At 55.6% G+C, this 27,994-nt stretch overlaps 1 protein-coding gene across 2 annotated transcripts; it reads right to left on the reverse strand.

Annotated features, from left to right (window-relative positions):
* Nucleotides 1-184: 184 nt before the first annotated feature.
* SETD1A (SET domain containing 1A, histone lysine methyltransferase) lies at nucleotides 185-27,994 on the reverse strand. 2 transcript variants are annotated; one of them, XM_055136202.1, is made up of 19 exons: nucleotides 26,829-27,994; nucleotides 25,919-26,083; nucleotides 25,633-25,728; nucleotides 22,898-23,168; nucleotides 21,266-21,387; nucleotides 20,680-20,909; nucleotides 19,585-20,422; nucleotides 18,677-19,462; nucleotides 18,084-18,260; nucleotides 17,664-17,751; nucleotides 17,029-17,186; nucleotides 16,640-16,727; nucleotides 14,097-14,438; nucleotides 4,015-5,058; nucleotides 3,268-3,440; nucleotides 3,081-3,191; nucleotides 2,833-2,952; nucleotides 1,059-1,196; nucleotides 185-982 (listed from the first exon to the last, which is right to left on the reverse strand). In XM_055136202.1, exons 2-19 carry the CDS (start codon nucleotides 26,066-26,068, stop codon nucleotides 809-811), a joined length of 5,106 nt encoding a protein of 1,701 aa, XP_054992177.1. In that variant the 5' UTR covers nucleotides 26,069-26,083; nucleotides 26,829-27,994; the 3' UTR covers nucleotides 185-808. The 2 variants fall into 2 exon arrangements, with proteins under 2 accessions (XP_054992177.1, XP_054992176.1); XM_055136201.1 differs by lacking the exon at nucleotides 26,829-27,994 and adding an exon at nucleotides 26,664-26,800 and having other exon boundaries at nucleotides 809-982.

Here is a 27,994-nt window from a genome sequence, read left to right on the forward strand (position 1 = left end):
GGGAGTTCTGGATGTCCCAGAGTGATGGTGACTGAATCTGCGGTGCTGGGCTCTGACCCAAAGCCCTTTTACCCACCCCAAACTTCAGCCACCCACTTCCTCCACTCTTCACCTGCCCACCCCTCATTCCATCCCTCTCATTCCCAAGGACACCGAGTCAGCACTTTTTTTTGTACAATAAAGTTTAATCACAATTATAAAAATGTGGCGTTGGGTTTGCACTATTAACATATGTACAATCCAGCCCATCAGGAAGGTCCGCCACCCACTGGCCTGGCCGAGCTGGAGCTTCCAGACAGCAGTGGGGGGGGCGACCCTCGGGGTCTGGCAGAACAGAAGAGGCAGGGTTCCAGGCACGGAGTCCCTAGGACTGGGGGCGCAGGGCCCCCCCCAGGGGGAGAACATGGCCACTGCCCCTAGAGACCCCTTAGACTGGGAAGGGGTACACGCTGGGCACAAAGGGAAGTCCCCATTAACACAAAGCAAGAGGCCGTGCAGCCCCCCAAGAACAGGATCTGTACAGGCCGGCACCCCAGGTTTCCACAGGAAACAGCTGCTGGCAGCTATGAAACATTTACAGCTTCTTCTCCGCAAAGAAAAAAAATTAGGGGATAGGTGGGGGGCGGGGGCAACAGGAGGGTAGAAGTTGCCTCAAGGGACTGAGCATCCCTCACTGGGCTCGGGGCCCCCAAATTTGTATTTGGAGGTGGGGGTGTGTGGGCCCTGCCAAGCCCACCAAGTGGGGGCGCTGGGAGCTCCGGGCACCAAGGAGAATAAATAGGGGGACGGGCACCAGTCCTGCCCTGCCTCAGTTGAGGGAGCCCCGGCAGCTCTCGGTGCCGCACAGACACGGGATCTTGTTGTCCTCCAGTGGGAACTTATAATCGTAGGTGATTTCCTCGTCCACGCCGATGGGCTGCTTGGAGTAAATCACGATCTTCTTCTGGGACTCAATGGTGATGACCTTGGCATAGCAGTTAGGCTGCAGGAGGGGGGCCGGCATGAGCAGAGACCACCCCCCTCGGCCCTGCCCCGCCCCCGGGCTGCCCCCTGCGCACCGTGCAGCAGTGATTGATGAACCTCGCCAGGTTGCCACACTTGGTGGCATCGATGATGGTGTCATGATCCACGCGGAACAGGTAGCTGCTGCCGATGCCCTCCTGCACGTAGCGCTTCTCCCGCATGTCAGCCACCATCTGGAGGGGGACACGGGCGGGGCCTTTCCCTCAGTTTCCTGCTCAAGCACGCCTGACGCCCTGCGCTCTCATGAAGAGATTCCCATGGTCTCATGGAGGGTCAGCCTCCAAGCACTAGGACTGGCCTGCGTGCTTCCTGCGTGCTTTCTTATGGCACCATCCTCTGGCCACCATTCTGCTCCTGCCACCCCAGGGGGGCCAGGGGAGCCTACAGTGCCACTGGGCAGAAGCCGCAGTCAGACTCTCCCTGGAAATGTCTAGAGCGGACACAGTAGGCCCAGGCAGTGATGGGATCCGTGACACTCCGAGACTGCACCCTCCCCCCACCGGCCCACCTCCACCGCGTGTGCAGAAAACGGTGTTAATTCCCGATCCAGCGGTGAGGACCCTGGGTGAGCTCGCTCCCTCCCAGACCCCCCTAGCCCAGAGCCACCTCAGGGCAGCTGTCAGGCCCCTCTAGAGTTCCCAGGCCCTGACACGAACCTGTCCTGCCTGCCTGTACCACGATCTGCTCCTCCTGACTCCCCAGCTCACAGCCAGCCCCACCTGCCTCCTGCTGCCAACTGGCCTCGCCTCCCTCTCCGGAGCCAACTCTGCTCCGTTCTCGCAGCGACTCTGCACCCAGGCTGCTCCCCGGCTGCCACAGCCGGACCAGGGTACCCCGCTGTCTGCTCTAGCCCTCCTGGGGCTCCAGCTCTCTCCAGCCAGGAGTTTCACCTCTCAAGTGCTCTCCTGCTTACTGCCACCCAGTCCCGCCCCCCTCCCCTCAGGTTCGATTTTACTAATTACATTTGCAGGGACCAGAACAACAGGACAGCAGCTAAGGTGCTCGCTTGCATACGGCCAACCATGAGCAATGCTGGGTGTGACCCCCCAAACAAAACCACTGTAGCCAGCCATTCTCCAATCTCTTATTGCTGCCATTGGCCAAGTTCTTCCTCTTTGCCCTTCTAAGACTGTCCCACCCCCAAGTCTTGGCCTACCTTACAGTGGAAACACGCTTCCCTCACTGAGCCTGGAAATGAAGCCTTCAGTCCGGCTTAACCCCATCGTGATCATGACTGCCTGCCCAAACGACCCTTTTTCATACCAAACACCACCATCCTCATCGAGTTTGCTGCTAGCAATGTCTAGCTCCCCACTGATTTTTTTTTTTGCGGGGGGGGGCCCACACCCAGCGATGCTCAGGAGTTATTCCTGGCTCTACACAACAGTGCTCAGGGGACCAAACAGGATGCCTGGGATCAAACCCAGGTCGGCCGTGTGCAAGGCAAATGCCTTCCTCACTATACTATCGCTGTGTCTCCCCACTGAAGTTCTTAAAGGGAGAAAGTGTTAGTGGTGTGTTTTGTGAGATAATTAACACCTAATTAACTGGAACCCATTACTGTTGAGGGAAGAAAAGAAAGAACATGCAAGTCTCACTGCGTCGGCGCAGGGGGGATATGGGACTTGAGAGAGTTTCCCAAAGTGGGTGAGATCACCTTGTAGGGATGACTCGAGGGGCGGGACTGGGACTATCTGGGGGGCATTTATTTGCTCCCTTAAAGAAGGCAATTTCCAGGGGGACACTAAGCCAGTGTCTTCTGGAAAGGGGAGTCTTGCACATGCGCATCAGAGCAGGAGCGGCCCTCACCTGGCGGATGTTCTGACCCACGTACTCGATGACCATCTCATCAGCCGCGATGGGCTCCATGGCAAACAGGCCCCACTCGTGGATCCGGCTCCGGCCAAATCGAAGCTTCTTCTTCCGGAACTAGAGGGCAAAAGGCAGACCCAGCTGCTGGCTTCCTCCCACAACCCAGCCCTTCCTGCAGACGCCGAGGTGGGCAGGAGAGGGCTCCGGCCACCCGCTCCCCCCGGCCAGCCTTCTCCCCTTCCCACCTTGAGCTGGTTGAGCTTCAGCAGGTCACTGTCCATGACGGCTGAGGTGCCGATAGCGCTCAGGAGGCGCCGCTGCTCGGACCGGCGCTCCGAGAGCACTCGGTTAGTCCCCTGTGGGGCGGGGGGAGGTTAGATCCCGCGGGAAGGAGTCGGGCAGCTCCAGGCATGTAGCAAGGCAGGGCCTCACCTGAACATCTGTTCCTTCCAGCTGTCGGGCCGAGACGGGGCACACATCCAGGTACCTGTCCTTCTCCTTCTTGCTGATGGGGTAGTAGCCTTCGCTGCGGGCCGAGCCCGTCTGGTGCTCACGGGGCCCATCCTGGGGTCTCCGCTTGCGTTTTGGAGTGCTCAGGTTGGTGAGTGCAGGGGGTTAAGGAAGGGAACGTCTTTCTCACTGGCTGGCCTTCTGGGGTCCCAGCACCCGCCCCCGTCCCAGCTCAAGGAAAAGCCGCCTTATCTCAGCTGGTGGCCCTGAGCACACACAAATGCGTGGAAGACAGAAAGAGAAATGACCCTCAGGCCCATCTTTTCTTTCTGTTTTTTTTTTTTTTTGTGCCACACCTGGCAATGCTCAGGGGTTCTGCACTCAGGAATCACTCTTGGTGGTGCTTGGGAGTCCATATGGGATGCTGGGGATCGAACCCAGGATGGCAGTGTGCAAGGCAAGTGCCCTACCCTCTGTACCATCGCTTCTGTCCCTTAGTCCCATCTTTTTGGTCAGAAAAACGCTGTCAGGCACATAAAGGGGTAGGAAGCAGAGAAGTGGGGACAGAGGAGAAATCCTGAGGCCAAGCGAGGAGGGAAAGTGGACAGGTCAAGTACAAGCACTGGGAGAGCGACAGGGCGGATGCAGGGAGGCACCCCAGCCCGCCGCCCACGTCCACCACCCGCCGCGCCCAGCCTGCCTCCCGGGGGCTCGAGAGGCTCAGGATATTGGTGTGGTGGACCCAGTGGGTGTCGTTGAGCCAGTCGGCCCCACTGGTCTGCTGCAGCAGCCGTTCATACGTGAGCCGCAGGTAGCTCATGTCCTCCAAGTCCAAGCCCGAGTTCCAAATGTCGTAGAGGATGGTCATCTGCTCAAACTCGCTGCGAGGCTCGAAGGACGGCGGCGGGGGCCGGGGCGGGGGCGGGGGCGGCCGACGGCGCCGGGCGTGGGAGCGGAGGCTGCGGCGGCGCACGGCGCCCTCCCCGTCGCTGCTGCTACTGCTGCTGCTCTCAGACGACTCCGACTCCTCGTCCTCGTCCTCGTCCTCCCTGTCCCGCTGCTGCAGCGGCGGCTGTCTCGGCTCCTCTGCCTCGGCCACCACCACTTCTGGGGCCTCCAGGACCTCGTCGGCGGGGGAGCTGAAGAGGGCTGCTGGGGCGGGCGCTGGCTCCGGGGGCCGCGGGGCCGGCGGGCAGGGCGGGGGCTTGACGGCCAGGGCGTAGTTGTGCTCCAGGAGGATGTGGCTGAGGAGGGGCGCTGGGTGGTCGGCCTCGTCCGCTGTCTCCACGGCCGGGGCCTCCAGGTCCTCACTCGGAGGCAGGGCGGGCGGCCCGCGCCTGGCTGGAGTCAGGGCCAGGTTGGCCAGCACGGCCAGATCCACTTCTGTGCCCGGCTCCGCCTCCTCATCCTCGGTGGAGCGGCCTCGGCTCCCGGCCCGGCTTCGGCCTCCGCGGGCCACTTCCTCGGGCCAACTCTTGACCAGAGAAGCGTGGTCCAGGGGCAGGTTGCGGATGGTCCGCTCCACGGCCCGTGGGGCTTTGCGGGAGACGGGGCCCGGAGACCTGCCCTGCGGTGGGGCCGTGGGAGCCGGTTCGGGGGCCGGCACGTCCTCCACAGCGGAGAAGGAGACAGTTTTCCGGCGCTTCTTGGGTGGAGGCAGGAGGGGGATTGGAGAGGAGGGGCGCTCATCGGGGCGGGGAGTAGGGGCTGGGGGTCCCGCCGCAGGCTCGGTGGGAGGCTGGGGCACACTGGGAGGTGGTTCCTCCACAGAACCTGGGGAAGAAGCACACGGGGAAAGGGGGTCAGCCCTCAGCCCTGCAGACCAAACTGAGATGAGTTAGGGCCAGCGTCACTGGGAAAGCACAGCCCAGTGTCCTCAGCTCTGACCGGCGCAGTCAGCTCTCCTCAGCACGGCAGGCACCCTGGCAGCAGGGGTCTTGGCCCTGATCGTCCATGCTCCTAACATTTACTGACCACCCATTCTTTTTGTTTGTTTTGGGGCCACACCCAGCAATGCTCCAGGCTCACTCCTGGCTCTACAACTCAGGAATTATTCCTGGCAGTGCTCAGGGGGCCATCTGGGGTGCCAGGGATCGATCTTGGGTCAGCTGTGTGCCAGGCAAGCTCCCTCCCCACTGTGCTATCGCACCGGCTCGGAGCAGCAATTCCCGTCAGGCCAGGGAGGACAGCACCAAGCAACTTCACTGCCGTGCCCCGGAGCTGAGCGCCCATGGGAGACGCATGGTACACGGAAGGCTCTCGAGCCCTGCCAGGTGTAAGAACTGAGCACTGGATGTGACCCAAAAACCCAAAGGCACATCCCAAACTGAAGAGAGTGGGGGTGTGGTGGGAATGCAAAGGAAGAACATTTGGACTTTTTTTTTTTTGCCATGCCCGTTTTGGAGCCCAGAACCGTCTCAGACACTCGAGGCCAGTGCTCTGCAGCCGAGCCCCAGCCTGAAACATTTGGGAAATGTGTCTTGCGCCTCAGAGGGAGGGATGCTGGCACCAGAACTGGCGGTGCTCAGGTATTCCTGGCTCTGTGCTCAAGAGTGACCCCTGGTGGTACTCAGGGGACTAGACAAGGCAGGTACCTGAACCCTGTCATCAGTGTTTTTCTTTTGTCTTAGAGCCACACCCTTGGTGCACAGGGATCAATCCTGGTGGGGTCTCCTGGGGGGACCATATGTGGTGCCAGGGATTGAAGCAAGATGAGCCACATACAAGGCAAGCACCTTAGCAGGTGTACTATCTCTCTGTTATGGCAAATGTTTCTTCTTTTTTTTTCTCCTTTAACTTTCTAGTCTTTTATCGAGATTAGTAGTGACATACAACAACTAGGCACAGACCAATACAATCTTTTGCTAGCTGGGATACAATTAGCCACACTTGAATCAAAGTATCCATTATTTCAACCACAAGTTACACTATTTAGTGAAGTATAAAAGATACAATGTAAGAAACTTAAAACAGCACCTGTTCTCCCTTGAATCTCTCTCCCTTTCTGTCCCCTCACACTTCTCTAATTTATCTAAATAAAACTATTTTGGGTGCCAGAGCCATAGCACAGTGGGCAGCTACACCCCACCAGAAGTGATTCCTGAGTATAAGCCCTGAGAACCTCCAGGTGTGGCCCCAAACCAAGCGAACAAAGCATAAATAGAACTATTTGACTTCAAAAGTTTACCCTTTTCTCTCTGGGGAGTGGGGCGTGGGGGGTGATGCCAGTACTGAACCAGGGCTTCACAGGTGCAACACAAGTGCTCTCACTGAGCCACAGTCCCGCTGAAATAGTTCCTAAAACATGCCTTCCTCTCCCCTCCTGTCCCACTGGTGATGGGATTAGAGAAGTCTGTTTTTGTCGTTGTTTGGGGGCCACATCCAGCAGTGTTCAGGGCTTATGCCTGACTCTGCATTCAAGGATCACTCCTACCGTGCTCGGGGTGGGCGGGGGGTTGAACCCAGGTCAGTGGCATGCATGCCAAGTGCCCTAATGCTCCGCCAAGATGAATACTGTTTTTTTTTTTGTTGTTGTTGTTGTTTGCTTTTTTGGTCATACACAGCAATGCTCAGGGGTTACTCCTGGCTCTGCACTCAGGAATTACTCCTGGCGGTGCTTGGGGGACCATATGGGATGCTGGGGATTGAACCTGGTCAGCTATGTGCGAGGCAAATCCCTACCTGCTGTACTATCACTCCGGCCCCTGTATATTATTAACCCCATATTGCAGATGAAGAAACAAAGGCAAAATTGTTAATTGCCTGTCCGAGGTCACATGGTTAAAGAACGGCAGGCCAGACCTGCACGCCGGGCTCCTGCAGTACATGCCCTGTCCTCTCTGCCGCACTGTGCTCTCACACCTGACTCCTGCACTTAAGAGTCACTAGGCAGCCGGCTCAGGGCCTGTTCTAAGGGGCAGCGACCACCGGGTAGCCAGTGCTCAGAGTCCGGCTCCCTTGCATCTGAGTCTCAGGGTAAATAAGCCAATTCTATAGCCCGCTCACCACAGGCGCCTCGAGTTCCTAGGAGCCCCTTCACCGCTGGGACACCCGCCTAGCCTGACCCACTCCAGAAACCTGGACTTGAAGAGCCTAATGGCTGTTCCGTTTCGTCACAACTTCCCTTTGCTTCCTATCCCAAAGGGAAACTACGCCAACCCCTCTCACTTTTGGGAGAGGAACACATGTGCATGTGCGCGTGCGCGCGCACAGACAGACAGACACACAGACACAGACACACACACACACACACACACACACACACACACATGCACGAGAGCCAAACCCGGTGTGCTTGGGAGTGACGCTATGCAGCGCCATGGCCGAGAGAGCCACACCCAGAGCCTCCAGTCCCATCTTCTGAGCCCCCAGCCCTTTCACAGTGTCGTTATTGGAGGCTACACCTGGCGAAGCTCAGGGATTCCTCCCAGTTTGTGCTTGTGGTTGTCCTGCCAGCGAGTATGGCATCTGCACACACTTTCTCAGCAGGACCGGCCGGTTGCCTGGCCCCATCAGACTGATTACCTGACCCAAGCCAGCCCGGGCAGACACTTCCTTGAGAAGGAACAGAGGGAGAGAAGCGTGTCTCCGGGCAGAGAGACAGACACCCTCTGCGGCAACGGAGAAGCAGAGGACGCCCAGCTGCCAGAGAACTAACGAGAACACGGGGGAGACGTCCCCACAGCAGCTGGGGCTCTGGCTGGGTCCCTTCTCGGGTTCCACACAGCAGCCCTGTCCCGGCCTCCGGCCCTGGCAGCACAGTCCTCTCTCCAGCTGTGTCCTTGGTAACTTGAACATCCTTATCATTCTGCAAAAACCAAGGGAACTGCCCTAATCTGCTCTTTCCCCACCCCTTCCTAGGGGACTTGATTCACATTCTCACGTGTTGGTGAGCTTCACTTCCCCCACCAGTCCCGGTCACCCGGTCACCCCCTAAAATGACCTTGGACCTTACATTCTTTTATTTTTTTCCCCGCTTTTTAGGTCACACCCGGCGATGCACAGGGGTTACTCCTGGCTCATGCACTCAGGAATCACTCCTGGCGGTGCTCAGGGGACCATATGGGATGTTTGGAATCAAACCCGGATCGGCCGCTTGCAAGGCAAATGCCCTAGCTGCTGTGCTATCGCTCCAGCCCCGGACCTTACATTCTGACCCTGGCCCTTTCCCATGTCCCCATGCCTGCCCTACTCTACCATTTCAACCCCCCATATTTCATTCTCTCCAGCCCATCTCCTTTCTTCTAAATTCAAATTCACTTTTGGGGGGCTTTTTAGGGCCACATTTGGCAGTGCACAGGGCTTACTCCTGACTCTGCGCTCAGGGCTCACCCCGGTGGTGTTTTGGGAGACCACATGTAGTACCAGGGATTGAACCCGCGTTGGCCACGAGCAGGGCAAGTGCCCTGCCTGCTGTACATAGATCCAGCCCTACACTTTTTTTTTTCAGTGTTCCCAGACCACACAGGGGCTGGCTCTTACCTTACAGGGCTGCCCCTGTAGGTTCAAACTTCTTACCACATCCACCCACCAAGAAGGATGCCCCGGCGTGAGAGATGTACAGCAGGGAAGGTGTTTTTGCCTTGCACAGAGCTGACCTGGGATCAATCTCCAGTATCCCAGAGGTCCTCAAGCACTGCCAGGAGTGATCCCTGGGTGCAGAGTCAGGAGTAACTCTTGAGCACCACCTGGTGTGGCCCTAAAACCAAACACTAAAATCCTCCTCCTCCTCTCCCTTCTCCTCCTCCTCCAATGAGGCCCTCCAAGTTTATCCTTCTCAACTACCTGCTTTCTCCCCTTCACCTCAACCCTGAGCTTCAGCCGGGCTCTGTGCTGCAAGATCACCTCTTAGCCCACTCCGCTCGCTTCGAGGCACCTTCCTACTCAGAAAAGGTCCTCACTGTTCAGGGGAAGAGAGACAGTCAGGCGGGACATCGCACAGGGGCTAAGGCACTTGCCTTGCCACTGCCGATCTGGTTTGATCCCAGCACCACAGATGGGATCCTGAGCACTACCAGGAGTGACCCTTCAACAGAACTAGAAGTCCTGAGTACCCTTGGGTGTAGCCCAAGACCTCTCCAAGGGGCTTAAAAAAAAAACACCTTTCCAGAGATGATGTCCATCAGACCTGGAATCCACCGTCCCCCTTTCCTGTCACTCAGCAACTGTCCCTTCCTTTCCTGGCCGTCAGCAGAATAGGAAGTAGTCTCTCGGGTCCCTATTGCTCTCAGTACATCCACATGTTCAAGTCTCTGGAAAGCTAAGCCTCCATCAAGCCTGCCCTCTTTTCTTGCTCTCTAACTTCAGCTGGATAACCTGAGCATCGCATGAAGCCACCCACTCCTTATTGGCAAAACGATATGAGGGATGCTGCAAGCACACAAGACAAAGTGACTCTGCAACACAGTAGGTCCAAAAGGCCTGAAGTCTGATATGGAAAATTACTCAAGAACAATTAACGAGGGGAGAGGTGCGGATCGCTAGTATAGTGAGTAGTGCACTTGCCTTGCACATAGGCAATCTGGGTTCAATCCTCAGCACCCCATATGGTCGCCCAGGCCTGCCTAGAGTGATCCCTGCTAGCAGAGCCAGGAGTAAGCCCTGAGCACCACTGGGTGTTTCCCAAAAACAAAACAAAAACAGTTAATGGGACTGTGGTGACAGTATACAGCGGGGGAAGTGCTTGCCTTGCACAGTCCACCTGGGTTCGATCTCTGGCACCCAATACAGTTGCACCATACCAGGAGTGATCTCCGAGCACAGAGCCAGGAATAAACCCTGAGCATCTCCGGTGTGGCAACACACACACACACACACACACACACACACACACACACACACCCTTGTTAATTGTATTAACAATTTTTAAAACACCTCAACACACACACTCTTTATCTCCCTGCCCCCTCTGCTCATTTCTGGGCCACACCCAGTGTGGCTCTGAGCTTGCTCCTGGGTAGGTTTGGGGGAATCATATGTGGTGTCAGGGATCAAACCCAGGTAGGCTGTGAAGAAACCAGAGACTGAGATTATCCTTGACATTCTTGCCTGCGGTCAGTTGGATTCAATAGCTCTCCAAGGACACCCTGCCTTAGCAGCCCCTATGCTGCCACAGGCCACATGATCTTTCTGGAACCCTGGGCTTTCTGATTTCTTTCCATCCCTGACCACTCCTCAGTCTCCTCTTTGCCCATCTTAATCTATAAGGCTACGACCCATTTGTCATTCCATAGCCAACCTTATGTAAGGAAATAAATCTATTCTTCCATTACTCTCACTATCGCTTACAACCTGCTGACCTTTGAGATGAGCAATGCCTGAGAGCTACTCCTGACTCACTGCTTGGAGGCCAGCTGGTGGTGCTCTGGGGAGCATAAGGTACCAGGGATTAAACCTCGGGCTGGGGCCGGAGAGAGAGTTCAGCAGGCAGGGCACGTGTCTTGCACGTGGCTGACCCAGGTTAGATCCTTGGCACCCCATATGGTCCCTTGAGCACCACCAGGAGTGATTCCCGAGTGCAGAGCCAGGATAACCCCTGAACACTGCTGGGTCTAAACCAAAAAATTTAAAAAAATTTAAAAAACACGTACCCCAGACCTGAGAACTACCCTCCCTCCCAAAGCCTTTTAGTTTGAGGCCTGGTGCTTGGAGATCACTCTCAGCAGTGTTCCAGGGGCCACGGGGTGCCGGGGCTGCTCTTCCCTCAATTGTCTGTTTCTATCTGGAGGTCCTGAAGTATCTCAAACTCAACCCCAACTGAACATTTCCATTTCCCCCTAATTCTAGTTCTCCTTCTTGGATTTCCTTTCCTGATGTTTAAGCAAATACTTCTATCTCTGAAATTTCTCCCAAATCCTCACCCCCCTTTGACTTTTGTTGCCTATTTTTACAGGTCCTACTTTGGTTCAGGCACTTTACTTAGGGCTGCAAAGACAGCTCAAAGGGCTGGAGTACATGCTTTGAATTCAGAAGGCCCAGGTTCAACTCCTGACACTACGTGGTCCCCTAAGCAAGACAGAAAGTCAGGAGCAGCCCCTGAACATCACCAGGTCTGACCCAAAATACATCTCCTTTAGCTGTCAATCTCTCCTTCACCGTTTCCAAATCCTTCCTTCTAGAATTGAATAATCCTCTGAAATGCAAATCTGACATTGTGGCAGTTTTCCTTCTTACCCTGCTGACAAAGACAACAAAAAAACTGACAGGCCCCTTGACCTGGGATTCCACAGGCTCTTCTGCTCCCCAAGAGGTATCTGGCGTATAATAAGAGATTCCCCCACTTGCCTTCTAGGGTTTGTGTTAGGTCTCCATGTGGTTATTGCCTTGATTATGGCACCCACAGATCCCCAGCACCGTTCAAGTGTGAGATCTGTGGAAGGCTGTTTGCAGCTTTCAAGTATACCTTGAAAACTCAACCACTGGTCCAGAGAGAGCTCAAGGACTAAGAGCACATGTCCTGCACGTGAAGGCCCGTGTTCAATTCCTGGCATTACATGGTAACCTAAGTGGTCAGGTGTTACTCCCAGGCCTCCTGAACACTGCTGGGGAGAACACTTTCCCTCAAATTACAAAACAAAATCAGAAAAAACTGAGCTACTGGTCAAAGAGAGAGTACAGGGCTAAGGTGCTGGCTTGGAGTGATAGCACAGTGGATAGGGCATTTGCCTTGCATGTGGCTGACCCAGGTTCGATTCCCAGCATCCCATATGTACTCATATGTACCCCCAACCCCCCGAGTACCGCCAGGAGTAATTCCTGAGTGCAGAGCCAGGAGTAACCCCTGAGTATCGCTGGGTGTGACCCAAAAAGGAAAAAAAAAAAGGTGCTTGCCTTGTATGCAGTAGATCTGGTTAGATCCCAGTACCACACATGGTCCCCCAAGCACTGCCAGGGGTCACTCGAGCACAGAGCCAAGAAGAGTTCCTGAGTGCTTGATATGGCCCCCAAACACAAATAAATAAAACTGAGCTACTATCTCCATCACAGAAATGCCATAGTCCAAATTCCCACTGCTAAGTGCATTATTAACTGCAAAAACCTCGTAAACATCCCTGCATAAATTCGGGCCCCTCCAAATTTTCTCTGCATTCCATCTTTTCAAAACACATGTTATTCCACTCCCTCATCTAAATTCAGACCAAATTTCGAATGCAGCCTACTCGGCAAGCACGGCCCGGTGAGCGTGGCCCGACCCTTGTGCCCGCCTGAGTTTCAGCCACCTTTGTCCTCCCCATCCTCAGAAGCCTCCTTTCCATTCCCTGCTCTGTTCAGGAAGGCCTTTGCAATGCTGATCTCTCTCTCTCATGCCGCTTTGCCTGATTCTAGCCAAAAGTATCATCAGGGAAGACCCCCCCAGATGTGCTTGGCATCTCAGAGTAACCCTTCTTTTCCCCATGATGCATATCACAGGTATTTTTTTCTTTTTACGCAGCTCTTCCCATAGGCTGTATGAAGGAAAGGTTCTACAGAGAATAGCAAGAATCCCTTGCACCAACTTAAGCACGTTGCATAAATGAACCTTTCACCTGGCAGTATGACATGTACGTGCTCTAACAACAGTGAGGGCCCAGAGAGCTGGCACAGGGGTCAAGGTGCTTGCCGTGCATACAGCTCACCATGGTTTGCCTCCCGGCACCACATGATCCCCAGCACCATCAGGTGCTGTGGCTTCAAGACCCCAAAACCCAAAGTAAATCCATTAATAATAACATTAAATGTAAAAATCCACAAAAGAAAGCAAAGCCTGAATCAAGCACCAGGTAAGAGTTCACTCATTGTTGGGGCCAGAACGACAGTATTAACAGGGAAGGCGCTTGCCTTGTATGCAGCCAACCCAGGTTCAATCTCCAGCATCCCATAGGGGCCCCAGAGCCCACCAGGAGTGATTCCTGAGTATAGAGCCAGGAGATATCTCTGAGCATCGCCAGGTGTGGCCCAAAACAAAACAAAAATTATTACTATCTATTTGTCCTTCTGTCACCTGCAAGCCCATCAAAAATTGGGCTTTAGGGGTAGAGAGATTATAATAGAGAAGTTAAGGGCATGCCCAGCATGAAGCCAACTCAAAATTATTCCCGAGGGCTGGAGAGATAGCACAGCAGGAAGGGCGCTTGCCTTGCCCGCGGCCAACCCGGGTTCGATTCCCAGCAGCCCATATGGTCCCCTGAGCACCGCCACAGGTGATTCCTGAGTGCATGAGCCAAGAGTAACCTCTGTGCATCACTGGGTGTGACTCAAAAAGCAAAAAATAAAAATAAAAATAAAATTATCCCCAAGCACCACATGGTCTCTTCACCATTATCAACTAACTGTAGGCCTGAAGGCCCCAAAGCACCAGCAGAATGACAGGGTGATGTCCAGCACAGGGGACGCATGTAGGACTACATCCCAGAGCCCTCACTTTCAATGGCCAACCAAACTGGCTGAAATTGCTTGGAGAGGTCACTTGGTCCCTTTGAGAACTGGGAGCCCCTGACCTCAGCCTTCAACACAAACCCAAAAAAAGGGCTTTGAAATAGTAGTAGGCCGGGGACGTGGCTCAGTGGTAGAAAGCTTGTCTTGGGTGCAAGAACACCCGAACTTTATCCTCGGCACAGCAAAGGGAAAACCAAACAAGAACTCCAAGTCACAGTATTGCTAGGAGGGAGCCAGAGATGCAGGACAGAGACTCAGGAGCTTGGTTTGACCCCGGCATGGCAGATAGTGCCCCGAGCACTGCCAGGAGCGACCTCCAGGCATGGCCCTACATGTCCCCCAATCCTTGGCTATCCTTCCACACACACTGGAAGACTGTCCGCGCCCCCGCAGCCTACCTGGGGACCTGGCTGGAGACTTCTCCTGCTCGGGGAGGGCCGTGACGGGGGAGCCCGCCGCTTTCTCCGGCGTGGGCTCCTCCACAGGCGCGGGCAGGGGTGCAGGAGCTTCTCGGGGGGGTGACGAGGCTGAGGGTACAGTTGCTGGCTGCTCCTCTTCCTCTTCCTCTTCCTCTTCCGAGGAGGACTCCGATGATGAGGATGACGATGATGATGAGGAGGAAGAGGAAGATGAGGCGCAGGATGTGCTGCTGCTCTCAGAGTCCGACGTGCTCTCGTTCTCGCCATCTGAGTCAGCATACAGAGAACATTTGGAGGACGAATCGCTTTCCTCGTCCTCGCCTGGAAATCCAGAAGGGGCAGTCAGGCGAGGGGGAGGACAGCTCCTCTGTCGAGCCCGGTCTGGACGCATTAGGCGCTTCACCAAGGACTCATGGGCACTACCCTTAGGGGGTTGCTCAAGTAGCCCATTTGGTCAGTGTCATGGGCATGAGCAGGAAGGGCTGAAGCCTGTGTATGGCGTAAAGGAAAAAATGCTAAGAATCTACCCAACAGGAGAAAATGGTATAATTGGAGACCACTCCAACAGGAGAAAATGGTACAGTTGGAGACCACTCGTCCCAATGCAAGACTTTAGGGATGGGTTTTCAGCAGCCCAGCTGCAGCCTGACAGTCAGCGGGCAGGAAAGAGAGACCAAACAGGGACTGGAGTGATAGTACAGTGGAAAAGGTGCTTGCCTTGTACAGGCTGATTGGCTTCAGTCCTCAGCACCCCATTTAGTGCCCTGAGTACTCACAGGGCCAAGAGTAAACCCCAGGCATGACTAAAAATCCAAATGAGAAAGAGAGAGAAAAAAAAAGGGCGACCGGGGCCAGAGAGATAGTATTTCAGGCAAGATGTCTGCCTTGTACACGGCCAGCCTGGGTTTGATCCCCGGCATCCCATAGGGTTCCCTAAGCACCGCCAGGAGTTAACTCCTGAGTGCAGAGCCAGAAGTAATCTGAGCATTGCCGGGTATGACTCAAAAAGGAGAGGGGGGGTAGAGAGAGCGAGAGGGAGGGAGAGAGAGGAAGAGGGAGGGAGAGAGAGGGAGAGAGAGAGAAGGGAAAAAAAGGAGGGTAGGGGGTAGGGTTGAAGAGATAATACAGAGAGGGATAGGGGTCCTCTATACTAGCAGTACCAGAGCACAGACCTGGGTTCTATCAATCCCCAGCATCACAGAGAGTCAGGAATAGAACGAGCATTAGACTCTGTCGTGAACAGACAGAGCAACACTGGGTATGGCCCCAAAACTAAAACAACTTTGCCTGAATGAAAACAATTCAGATGTCACATGTCCATCTACCTCTGGGAGGCTGTAAGACATCCAAGAATGGGACCAGAGCAACATATAGTTGTAGGGCACCTGCCATGCACATGGCAAACCTGGGTTCAATCCCTGGCACTAAATATGATCCCCAAATCTCTGCTAGGAGTAATTATTGAGCACAGGATAAAGAGCAGCCCTTGGCATGGCTGAATATGACCCAACCTCCTCCCCCTCCCAACAAAGTATCATCTAAGGAATCACCTTGCAGAAAAGGAGTCAAAAGCCTATGGAGGAGAATAACAGGTGTGCATTTTATTTATTTATTTTTGCTTTTTGGGTCACACCCGGCGATGCACAGGGGTTACTCCTGGCTCTGCACTCAGGAATTACCCCTGGCCATGCTCAGGGGACCATATGGGATGCTGGGATTCGAACCCGGGTCGGCCGCGCGTGCAAGGCAAACGCCCTACCCGCTGTGCTATGGCTCCAGGCCCAGACCTTTGTCTTTTTTTTTTTTCAGGTGTGCATTTTAGAGATGGAATTCCCTTAGCAGAAGGGAAGTGGACTGGAATCCCGGAGGAAGGATGGAAATAAGGAAGCCAGTCAGAACTGTGAGTTTCGAATCTAAGCAAGGAAGGCGGGATAATAGGAACAGATAATGGTCTTTTTTTGGACTTATTGTGATAATTCCATTTGTCATTCCTTTAAGTTTTGTTGGGGCAAGCAATATGAAATAAATTTGCTACATGTCTGCCGGGGGACAAGCTGGGGGGTATAAGGGAATCTGGGGACACTGATGGAGGGAAGGTCACACTAATGGAGGAGAAAAAAAAAAAGACCAAACGATGTACAATGAAGATGGAGAAATGAGAAGAGAATTGTATCTGGTGATGGAAGCGTGGGGAGGGGATGGAAGCACAGCCCAGAGTAGAAAGGTCCAGTATGGGAGGACCAAGGACAGCAGAACACAGGTCAAGGGCTTGAGGCAACTCGGCTCTGCCGGGCTGTCTTCCGGGACAGCAGTTTGAGGTAGAGGCAAGCAGGAGGGAACATTCTAGTTATTCGGGTTTACAATAAGCCAAGGGAGCCAAAGAATGCGCATGAGAGTTGCGCCTGGGATGGCCAAGGCGGACGATCAACCCAGCGAAAGGTTATCTGGGCCCAGGAGAAGGCTGGGGGAGCTGCACCCCTCTGACCTTAAAGAGAATCCAATTTCATTACATCTGTGCCTACCGTCTGAGGCCTCTGTCTCTTTCTTTGTAGTATCCATGGCTTCCTCACGTTCTTCATCTTCCTCATCTTCCTCCTCATCCTCCTCGTCCTTAAAGAAAGAGAAAAACAGGAATTAACAGAGAAAGGACAGGCTCGTGCAGTAGCACAGCCCACAAGGCACGCAGCTGGCCGGGTTCCATCCCCAACATCCATACGGCTCCCCTGGCCCCAACAGGAGTGATTCCTGAGTGCAGAGCCAGAAGGAACCCCTGAGCATTGCCAGTGTGGCCTCTCCCCCCACCAAAAAAAAGGGAAAAGAAAACTTCTTTCAGAGGGACAACTGCTGTCCAGGAGGCAGAGACTGGTGGGTGGGGTCAGGAAGAGGCACCTGGCCCTGGCTGCCTGCTCACCTTGTCCGAGGAGGACTCCTGGGATGCCTCCTCGCCTTCGCTGTCCAGAGCAAAGGCCTTGCGGTGCTTGCCCGGGGTCTTGCCACGCTCTTCGTCTCGCTTCGGAGGCTTGGGCCCTGCGCGTCCCGGCTCTCCCGGCTCCTTCTCTCGCTCAGGGTCTAGGCCCAGGTGAGTGGTAGTGAGGACAGTTGACCATTGACAATAACAACAACCATTCCCCTACCCTGCGAAAGGAGCTGCGCTTACACCACTGCTGATCTTCCTGACAGTCCCGAAAGACAGGCCTCACGTTAAGAACCAAAACTGAAGCTCAGCAGAAAAACAAAAAATTCTAAAGTTACTGAATACTTCATACAGGTTTAAACATATCACGCCCGGTTTAGCTTTCATCCTTTTCTGGGCAGCCCAAGGAAACAGTCAGAAGGCCAGTGGGTCTCCGAGGCAGCAGATCGGACTCAACAAGAAACTTCCCAGCCATGCAGGCTGTTAACTGAGAACTTGGACAAACTGGCAGGAAGGTTCCACAGGAGCTAAAGTGTCTGATGCCATGCTGTGGCTCAGAGATGCCTCCTACCTCTCGGACCCTACGCCAAACCCTCTGCCATGACCTGGCAACATCTTCCCGCTTCACTCACCATCTTCATCTTCCTCAGCTGGAGTTGAAGGCCGCGGTCTCTTTTCCTCACTGGCCTCTGAGATCTCTGACGGCTCTTTTCGTTTCACCTGGATGGCGGGGAGAGGTTCCTTTATTTATTTATTTATTTACTTATTATTTTTTGCTTTTTGGGTCACACCCAGTGATGCTCAGGGGTCAGTCCTGGCTTTGCACTCAGGAATTACCCCTGGCCGTGCTCAGGGGACCATATGGGATGCTGGGAATCGAACCCGGGTCAGCCGTGTGCAAGGCAAATGCCCTACCCGCTGTGCTATCGCTCCAGCCCCGGAGAGGTTCCTTTAGAACCGAAGACTCCTGTACCCCAAAGCCACTCCCCTAAGGAAACGAGCTCTCTCTCCTTTCTCCCCACGCTAATCGGCAAGCCCACGATTCCCAGTACCTTGAAAGATGGCAGCCGCAGGGCGCCTCGAAGCCCTGAGCCGAAGGTGAAGGCCTCGATGCCCGTGGTGCCCCCGCTCTTGGCCCAGTCTACGAGGGACAGCATGCCTGGTTCTTTGAGCTTCGTCTTCTCTTTATCCTCCTCCTTGGCTTGCTGCTTGGCCGCGTTCTGGAATGGCTGCAGGCAGGAGGGGGACTGAGCCCCAGAACCTGGGCGCTCCCTCCCGCCTGCTGCCCGAGGATTATCCCGGGCCCCAGGAATACAGCAACGCCTCCGCTCACGCCTCCACACGCAGCTCTAAGCCACAGCCCACTGTCAGGCCCTGCACGCCTCGCGGAACTCTCAAGACCTCTCCCCACCCATAACCTTCTCGACTATTCCCACTCGGAAGCCAGAGAAACCGATGGCGGACATCCAAGGAAACTGAAGCCCGGCCACTGAAGCACGCAGCGAGACCAAGAGAAAGCTCTCCTGGCCACCAGGCTCTGTCTGCTCCGCTGTAAGTGCCCACCCTGCCTGCCTAGCAAGACCCCCAAGACTCTCTCCTCTGTTCTGTGCAGCCCGGAAGCCCAATCCCGGACAGCGGCCCTCACCTTGGCCTTCTCCTCCTTGCTTTCCCACCACTGGTCAAAGGCACCGAAGGCCACATTTTCCACCATCTTGCGGTTGAGGTCTCTCTGCATGATGCTCTTCATCTCCTGGACAAGGGTGGCCAGCACGCGGCCCACAGTGCCGGCCGCGGGCGAGATTTTGCCCTCGGCCTGCTCACTTTCCTCCCTGGGAGGCAGCCGGGCCTCTTCTCCTGAGACGGAGGAGGAGGGCAGGGGCTCGGCGGCCATGGGCAAAGGCAGCGGGTAGGCCTCCCGGGAGTACGCCCCTCGGCCTTCCTGCCCTTGCGTGTACAGAGCATAAGGCAAACCATAGGGTGCCTCCTGTGGGGGCGGGAATGGGAGGAAGGCCTCCCCGAAAGCTGCACTGGGGGGGGCAGCGGAGGCAGCAGTCAATCCTTTGCCCTGCCGCAGCTGATGGAGTCGAGTTAACATCTGGGTCTGCATCTGGAAGGACATGGGCATCCCTCCCCACTGAGCCCCAAGTCGATCCATGAGCTCTAGGGAGTTTACAAAGTCGTAGATGTGGGGGGGTGGCGGAGGAGGTGGTGGGTACTCTGGAGGGGGCGGCCCCTCAGGCCGGGGCGGGAGGAGGTAGGCAGGCTGGTGGGGAGGGTAGCCGAGGGGAAGGGCAGCCAGGTAGGGAGGTGGAGGCGGGGGTGGAGGTGGGGGTGCGGGAGGCTGCTGGGGGGGCGTGGGGGCCGGAGGGGGTGAGCCACCCCTGTCATCATCGGAGATCTCCATGTCCTCTCCGGAAGAGCATGGAGAAGCCTGTGGGAGAGCAGAGGGTCACGGGCAGCCTCTGCTCGACCTCCTGATTCCCCTCCTCTCCCCCTCGGCCCGGCCCAGCCTCCCGGGCCCCGGGCCCCTTCGCTGGCCGACCGCGACCTCACCTGGCTCTGCCCATTGGCCTTAGGAGACTCCCGGACAGCCCCCGGGTCCCCGCTCCCTGTAGGTGCCACATCCTCAAAATTAGCTGGAGCTGGAGGGGGCGTGCAGGGCCCGTGACTGGCCCCCGAAGGCACCTCGCTGCCCGCTTCTCGAGTCCCAGGGCCAGTGCTGCTGTTCTCTTCCTCTTCCTCTGTGTCAGAGGCCAGAAACGAAAACTTGGAGCGCTGCTCCTTCAGCAACATCTCAATGCGGGAATCCAGGCTGCTGTGCTGGGCGAAGGGGACGCTCTCATTGGTGGTCTCGGGGGCCGGGGAGCCTGAACGGGCAGGTGAGGCCGGGCGAGGGGAGCTCCGAGCTTCTTCTCTCTCAGGGCTGGGCCCCCCACCACCCCCACCTCCACCAGGTTCTGGAGGCTCTGGGGGCGCAGCCTCAGAGACGGGAGGCCGATAGTCCTGGTCAGAGGCCCGGCTGGGTTCGGGGGGCAAGTAGGAGGTGTAAGAAGGTGGGAAGCGCTCAGCTGTATTTTCAGCAAAGGGGGCCCCAGGGGGCTCCTCTCGAGTTGCCCGGCGGGGTGGGTAGGAAGCATGGCGTTGATAGCGATTCCAGCCTTCATAATATGCTGGGTAATTTGCGTCAGAGCCACGAAAGTGGGAGGATGAAGATGACGAGGAGGACGAGGACAATGAGGAGGAAGAGGCAGAGGACGCGGCGGGGGCTGCAGTGGTGGAAATGGCTGCAGAGGTGGTCGTGGGGGCGGAGGAGGCAGAGAAGTGGCGGCGGGAAAAGGAGTCTTGGTAACTGTTCTCTGACCGCCGGGGCTTGAAGGAGGTTGAAGTGGTGCTGAAAACAAAAAAAAGTGCAGGAGTTAGCGAGGCCAGCTCTGCATGTCCAAACCTTAGCCGGTCTCAGAGCACCAAACCCCAAAACGTCTACATGCTGCTGAGTTCCAGTCAGAGACTAGTCTCGGAATGCAGGGCTTTCTCGGCGGAATCCAGTCGCCCCCAACCCTCTGCCCCAGGCCCTGGGTTTTCTCTTTCCCAGTGGGAGCTCCCAGAATCAGCTGCCAGTGGCAGCTCCAGAAAGGGATCACTCAGCACCTGCTGGAGTAGGCAGAGTCCTGAGAGTAGGGGGTGCTGCCCCGAGACGTGTAGGGGGTTCCTTGGGAGGACTGAGGGGTGAACTGGCCGAAGGAAGATGGGGTGTCCTGTCGGCTGCTGGAGAAGCTTGTATCCTGGGAGCAGGGGGTGCCATTGCCAGGCGTGCCCACCACAGCAGTGCCTGCTGGGTAGGCAGACGTGTCCGTGGACGAGCGGCGGCGGGACTCAGTCTGCAGGCAGCGTGGAGCAGAAAGGAAGGATGAGAACAAATGCCACCTGACAACCCGCCCCTCCTCAAACAGGATCCCACCTTCCCGTCTTTCAAAAGCGTCTGGGTAAGACCAGAGCAATAGCACAGTGGGTAGGGTGTTTGCCTTGCACGCTGCTGACCCAAGTTCGATCCCTGGCATCCCATATGGTTCCCTGAGCACTATTAGGAGCAATTCCTGAGTGCAGAGTCAGGAGCAACCCCTGAGAATCATTTTCTTGACTTTTACCATACTCATCCGTAAAACTCGACATGTCCCAAACACCTCCTAGCACCTTGCCCACGTGCTGAGGAGAGCAGCAAGCACAAGCTTCTCACCGTCTCAGTGGATCCACCAGAGCCCTGGAATTTCTCACTCAAGGCCTTGCCTCCCGTGGGCACCGTCTGAGGGGTGTAGGAGCCGTTGACTATCAGTTCATAGTACTTCATTCGCTGTTGTCCTGCAGGAAAGAAACAGTAAAGAAACAGGTGAATCCAACAACTCTGTCCTGATTTGTATCCCCAGTTCTTTCCCAGGCCTCAAACTTCCTGCAATTTCTCGGAAGTTTCTGAGTTTGGGGATATCAGTTCTAATGCTGGGTGTCCTACCTAAAACTTACCGCAAATGACATAATGTATGACACTTGACAGCTTTTTTCCCTTTCGGGTGAATGGGGGCCCTCCCTCGTTCAGGAGTAGGGCTCAAAGGGGCTACTCCTGGGGCTACCTGGCTGAGCAGCGCACGCTGAGCAATCAGAGACACACCAAGCGGGGGCACATGGTGTAAGGAATCCCGCAGGCATGGTTCCACCTTCCCATCCCCAGCATTTCGGTTTATAAAAACACTTTACGCTTATCTCTATGCTAGGTGATTACCAGATGCATCAGTAACCCTGCTTTTCAAGCTTAGAGAAAGCTGACCTGGGGCTGGAGTCATAGCACAGTGGGTAGGGCGTTTGCCTTGCACGGGGCCGACCCGGGTTCGATTCCCAGCATCCATATGGTCCCCTGAGCACCACCAGGACTAATTCTTGAGTGCAGAGCCAGGAGTAACCCCTGTGCATCGCTGGGTGTGACCCAAAAAGCCAAAAAAGAAAGTTGACCTGCACAAAGTCAGTGCTGGTCAGTGGTAGAACTGGAATCAAAACCAGCTCATGCGATGCTAGATCCCATCAGGTTTTATAAACCATAAACTAAAGGTTGCAAAATAGCAGTCTAAAGGGTCAATCCAGACCACAGTTGTGTTTCATTTGCCCCATACACTGACTTAAGAAGATGGGAGGAGGCCGGGGTGATAGTACAGCGGGTAGGGCTTTTGCCTCACATGTGGCTGACCCAGGTTTGATCACCAGCATCCCATATGGTCCCCCGAGCATAAGTAATTCCCTGAGTGCAGAGCCAGGAGTAATCCCTGAGCACTGCTGAGTGTGACCCCCGCCCTCCCCCAAATAAAAGAGATGGGAAGATAGGCAACAATTTAAGAACCATGAGATTTCACACAAACATCTAGATTTATGGTTCAGAAAGAAAGATTATATACCAATATTAGCTTTGGACTTCCCTTGCAAGGTGGCTACAGCCTCCTGACAATGATGTCCTCTCGACTTGGCACTGCGCTCCGCCGCGCGCCACACTAAGGCCTCCCACTGTTCCTCCGCACAGAAGGAGCCTAGGAATTCATTCCCCAAAGCAGACCCCAGCTCACAATGCAATAGACTCGTCCTCACTCATCCTGTAATGGGTAAGCCTCCAAGTTTTCTCAGCAAACGCAGCTATGTAGTATCCTAAGACTGCTGAAACACGGAACAAACCATACACGCAACACATCCCTCAGGAAAACGCTTATTCCAGAAAAACACATGGCGTCAAAATATAAGGAAGCCTGAAGGCAGTCGCTGGCTGACTCCCGAGGCACTCACACATATGATCCCATGGGTGCCCAGCCATGTCCACGGTCAAAGGCGTGCTCACCTTTGATGTCAAGCTGGGCATGGATGATGTTGCCCATGACGGAGGTGAGGTGGAGGTTTTTAACCGTCTCCTTGGCTCCTCGAGTGCTGGTGAAGAGCACGCGGGCCAGGCCCAGGTGCTTGCGGGTACGGGGGTGAAGAAGGATCTCGACCTCTTCCACCTCACCATACTTTCGGCACATGTCCTTCAGGAAGGTCTCTCGCACATTGTCATTCAGCCTTGCGAAAGTCACTTCCTTCAGTGGGATCTGTCCGATGTAGAACTCATCCAGCTGTGGAGGAAATAAGCTTTAATCTGGGCTCTCACTGCTGTTCACTATTCCTCTACCTTTGAGAAACGTTAGTGGGAGCCATGGCATCCGGCGAGACTGGACTCAAAAACTAAGTAACAAGGAAATAGGGAAAATGGCCCCAACTAAACATCTGGGATTTTTGGGGAACCACACCTGGCAATGCTCAGGGGTTATTCCTGGCCTTGCACTCAGGAATCACTTCTGGCAGTGCTCTGGGGACCATGTAGGGTGCCAGAATCAAACCCTGGTTGGGATGTGTAGCACAAGCATCTTAAGTATCTCTTTAATCCATCCCTTCCCTAACCTCCTCACCATGGTGTTAACAGCAAAATTTGAAAAAAGAAAAAAAAAGGATCAAAAACATATAAACTGTGCAATAAGCATAAACATAAGCTGGGTTTGGATTTTTTTGGGGGGACAGGCTTATCTGTTTGGATTTTGGGCCACACTCAGCGATGCTGATGCTCAGGGGTTACTCCTACGTCTGTACTAACTCCTAGCAGTGCTCAGGGGACCATATGGAATGCCAGGAATCAAACCAGGGTCGGCCATGTGCAGGGCAAGTGCCCTATCTGCTATTTCTCCAGAACCGAAGAAACTAATTACAGGTAAATAACGCACCGGCTTGGTTTTTACTGAATTACCACGACTGAGTTCCATGAATCCAGAGACGGGAAAGGTTGCTCTTTAGAAAAGTAGATAACAGGGCTGGAGAGATGGTACAACAGGCAGGGCGCCTGCCTTGCACAAAGCCAACCCAGCTTAGATCCCCAACAGCCCATATGGCTCCAGGAGTCCACCAGAAGCAATCCCTGGCTCAGCAAGCCGTGAGCACTGCTGGGTATGGCCCCCAAACCAAACCCAAACCAAAAAGAAGAAAAACAGATGAGACAGACATAGTCACGTGATGCAACAAGTGGGGCTTTTTTTTTTGGGGGGGGGGGACTTGGGGACGGTGTGGGACACACTCCTGGCATGCCTTGGGGGTCATCTGAGGTGCAGGGGATCAAAGCTAGATCAGCCATATGTACTATCTCAACTGAAGGTGGTACTTGGGATCCCAGAGAGGGAAACCTTTGCTCATAATGGAGGCTGGGAAGAATTCAGAAAGACGTTATTCTCAGGGCTTATCAGGTAAACAGGAGTTTGCAAAAAAATGGTGAGGACTTGTTGGGCATGAAATCTGACATTTCCCAGAAACTGTTACATAGGACAAAATACTGCAATAAATATCAAGGAAGGAGATGAGGCTTGGCCAGATCACTAATCATATGTGCCAATGCACAAATGCTAAGTAAAATAACAACAACCGAAGAAGACAGCATCAGTAGAGTGGTGTATGAAATGATAAAAGAAACAAAGAAACCCAGTAAAACAAATAGAAGAACATGAATTAGACAAATTTAGATATATTTAGGAAGTCAAAGGACTTCACAACAGATTCTGTGACAGATAAAGGAGAGGAGAATCACAGGATGATCCCGAGGTTTCTAGCTTGTTCAGCTGGAGCTATCATTCATTAGGGAACAGAAAATGAAGACAGTAAAATTAAGATGTAAAGAGAATCTCTGAGATGCCTGGAGCCTCCAAAGACATCCTATTTCTCCACCAGACATCTAAGTCAGAGTTCAGGAGACTAATCTTAGCTGGAACTAACAACCTTGGGTAACAGGTTTGAAAGAGACAGGTTGAAATCACAGATGTGAAAGTGGTTGTCCAGGAAAGTGTATAAAGTAAAAAAATGGGGTAAGGAAATCCTGTACATGATTTACTTAAAAATGAAGAGGTGCTGGAGTGATAGCACAGATACCAGGTAGGGCGTTGCACGAAACCAACCCGGGTTCAATCCCTGGCACTCAAGCGCAGCCAGAAGTGATCCCTGAGCACAAAGCCAAGAGTAAACCTTGAGCACCATCGGGTTTGGCCCAAAAACCAAATAAAAATTACAAACTACAACAAGAAGGAAGAAACATAAAGCATTAGTGAAGGCAACAAAGAACTTTAAAACTAAGCTTTAAAGATCTAAGAATTATCCTGCAGAGATTGGGAAACGGAAATGCTACGAAGAAAGAAGACAGAATATCAAAGAGGGCAAGGAATAGAGGACTACAGAACAGACTCCCTCCAAATGTCGGGAAACTGCGGTATTACACGATCATATTCTGATGCTCTGAATATACAGTGACAGGCAGAGCAGACACACTAAACTTTTCTTCCATCCCTCAAGCCAAGGTCCATGCTTGGGATACCTCACCAGTATCTTTCTAGAATGTCTACTGCCTGCCTAGAACAAGTCAGCCTCACAACCTGAGGCTGTTAGATTTTGACAGCGATTCTTTTTACTGAAAAAGACCCTTCATTACATGAAGTTAAGACTGAAGTACTAACCAGAATCCCCTCAGCTTCCAATGGGCACCCCACAAAGAGAGTGGCAGACACATACCTTGAACTTAGGAACAGGGAGGGAGAAGTCTCTGTTTTTCGATCGGACATGGCAACGAGGATCTTGAAGGTCTTCGACGGGTATATACTTTGAGTCCTAGGAATGAAAGTAGTAACAGAAAGAGAGCTCAAGGTGAAACCCTGTTACTGAGTGAGACCCACAGGCAAAAGTGCCAGGCTCTGGCTGCCTGGCAGGTTATGAATGGAATTCTCAGTGCTGAAGCGGAAACAGGTGAGTCGGGCCATCGAGTCCACTAAGATGGCAAGGACAGGTCCGGGGCACTCACGTTGACACTGAAGTGGATTCCATCATAGCGGTACACCTTTTGAGAGGGCCTGCGCAGGGCAGGGTCCAAGGCAGGATCCACGATGAGCTTGTAGTTCCGCCACTGGAAGCTCGGGGCCTTCTGCCCATCTCCCCCACCTTCTTGATCCATCTTTGCTCATTTACACTGCGAGGTAAGAGACACCACGTAAGGGGCCTCAGGACTCAAGCCTGACTCCCCTTGCCACCTACCTGCCCACAAGCTCAGGCTCCAGGGTCTCTCATCACCCCTTTCTACCCCTTACCACGACCAGCGGCTCCTCCTGATGTCCTCCCCCCCAGTACCTCCCTCCACAACACCCCATTCTCTCTCCACCTCCCAACTCTCCCCAAAGGCCCCCCAGGCCCAGCTCGCGCCCCCTTACCTTCCCGCTCTCCCCAGCTCGCGCCCCACTTGGCCTCGGCGCAAGACCCCTCCCCCGCCCCCTGAGGCCCCGCCCCCTCCCGCCTCCTCACCGGCCAGCGGCCCGGGCCGAGCCCGGCTCCCGCTCCCACACACCCGCTCCCGTCCCCGTGCCCGGAGCCTCTGGCCAAGAGGTGGCACCTCTTCGGGGCGTTGGAAACACCGCGAGACCGAGCCCGAGACCCGGCTTCGGCCCCGAATGCGCGCGGGGGGGGTGGGGGGCTCGCGCGCCGCTGCCCTCTCCTCCCGCTCCGGCGCCTTCGGGGCCCCCATCTCCGCGCACGCGCGACGCGGCCCCACTCACCCGCTCGCGGCGAGCGGCTCCCCTCCCCCCCCGCGCGGCACCTCAGCGGCGCGAGGCGGCGGCGGCGGCGGCAGCAGCGCGAGACCCGGCCCCGCAGCGGTGGCGGCGGCGGCGCCCCCCCACCACCACCACCTCCCCGGCGCGCGCACCAAACACCACCGCCACCTGCGAGAGGCCCAGCGGGCTCCGCGTCCACATTCGCACTTTCGCCACGGGCACCGCCGGGAGACGCACGGGCCCGAGGAGAAGCGTTCCGCCTCGGCCGGCGCCCGCTACGGTTCGAGAGTGGCTGCTCAGGGGACCTGGCGAGGGGCCGCATCCCCCGGAGACTGGGCTCCCCCGCCGCTCTCCGGCTGCTCCGGCCCGGGGTCCTTGACGAATCGGCGGCGACGAAAGCGGCGGCTGGTCCCCGAGGAGGAGGGGGCGGGGCCGGGGGGGCGGCCGGCCAGGGCTGGGCAGAGCCGAGCGGCGCGTCCAACAGGCGCAGATTCGTCAGGCGGGCGGGCGGGGCGGAGCGGCGGGCAGGATGCGCGCTCCTCGCTCCTCTTCCCTGCGCCGGCCGGGCTCGGCCCGCGGGCGCCGGAGCTGCAGATTCGCCACGGGTGCGGGGCCGCGCAGGTCGCTGTCCCTTCCCCGGCCGCGGCGGAGTCCGGGAAATAATGCCCAAGCGGGCCGAGCCGGCCACTTGTCCTGGAGCTTTCTTATCAGCGCCACTCGGGGCACGGGCCCGTCCCCACCCGGCCACACGCTCCCCTCGGAGCCGGAGGCGAATTTTCGGCCGAGGAGCGCGGAGCCCGAGCAACCCCGGGGAGGGGCCCCGCGCCGCGGCCCGGCCTGTGGGCGGGGCCCGGCGCGCGGGGCCGCTTCCTGGAGGACCCGCGGAAACCGGGCGGGCTGGGAGGGGCGCCCGGAGGTGGAAAAATACCGCGCACCGCGGCCATCCAATCGGTGTGTTGGGCGCCTCCTAGAACCGTTATCCCCTGGACCTCTAGCTGCCTCAGTTGCCCATTTGATGGATGGGGAGACTGAGGCCTGCAGAGGGGGCTCGCGTTTTTCGGATGCTGTTGCAAAGTTATAAGCCTGGGAGGGCGTCGAGGCCCCTGGGACGGGGCTTGTAAAAAAAAAAAAATTACCGACTAGGGGCGCTGAGGATGCAGCTCAGTGGAAGAACGCGAGCTTCGCGTGCCCGAGGCGGGGTACATCCCCAGAACACCTCTCCTAAAGTGACCTGCGTGGTAAAGGGTAGGCCGAGCGAGTCTCCGGCAACGTGGTCCTAGTGCCCGCTGCCTTCCGCGGGCCGGGGGCGGGGGACACCCGCTTGCTTACATGAT

Source organism: Sorex araneus, chromosome 4, assembly GCF_027595985.1.
Source record: "Sorex araneus isolate mSorAra2 chromosome 4, mSorAra2.pri, whole genome shotgun sequence".
NCBI classification, from domain to species: Eukaryota; Metazoa; Chordata; class Mammalia; order Eulipotyphla; family Soricidae; genus Sorex; species Sorex araneus.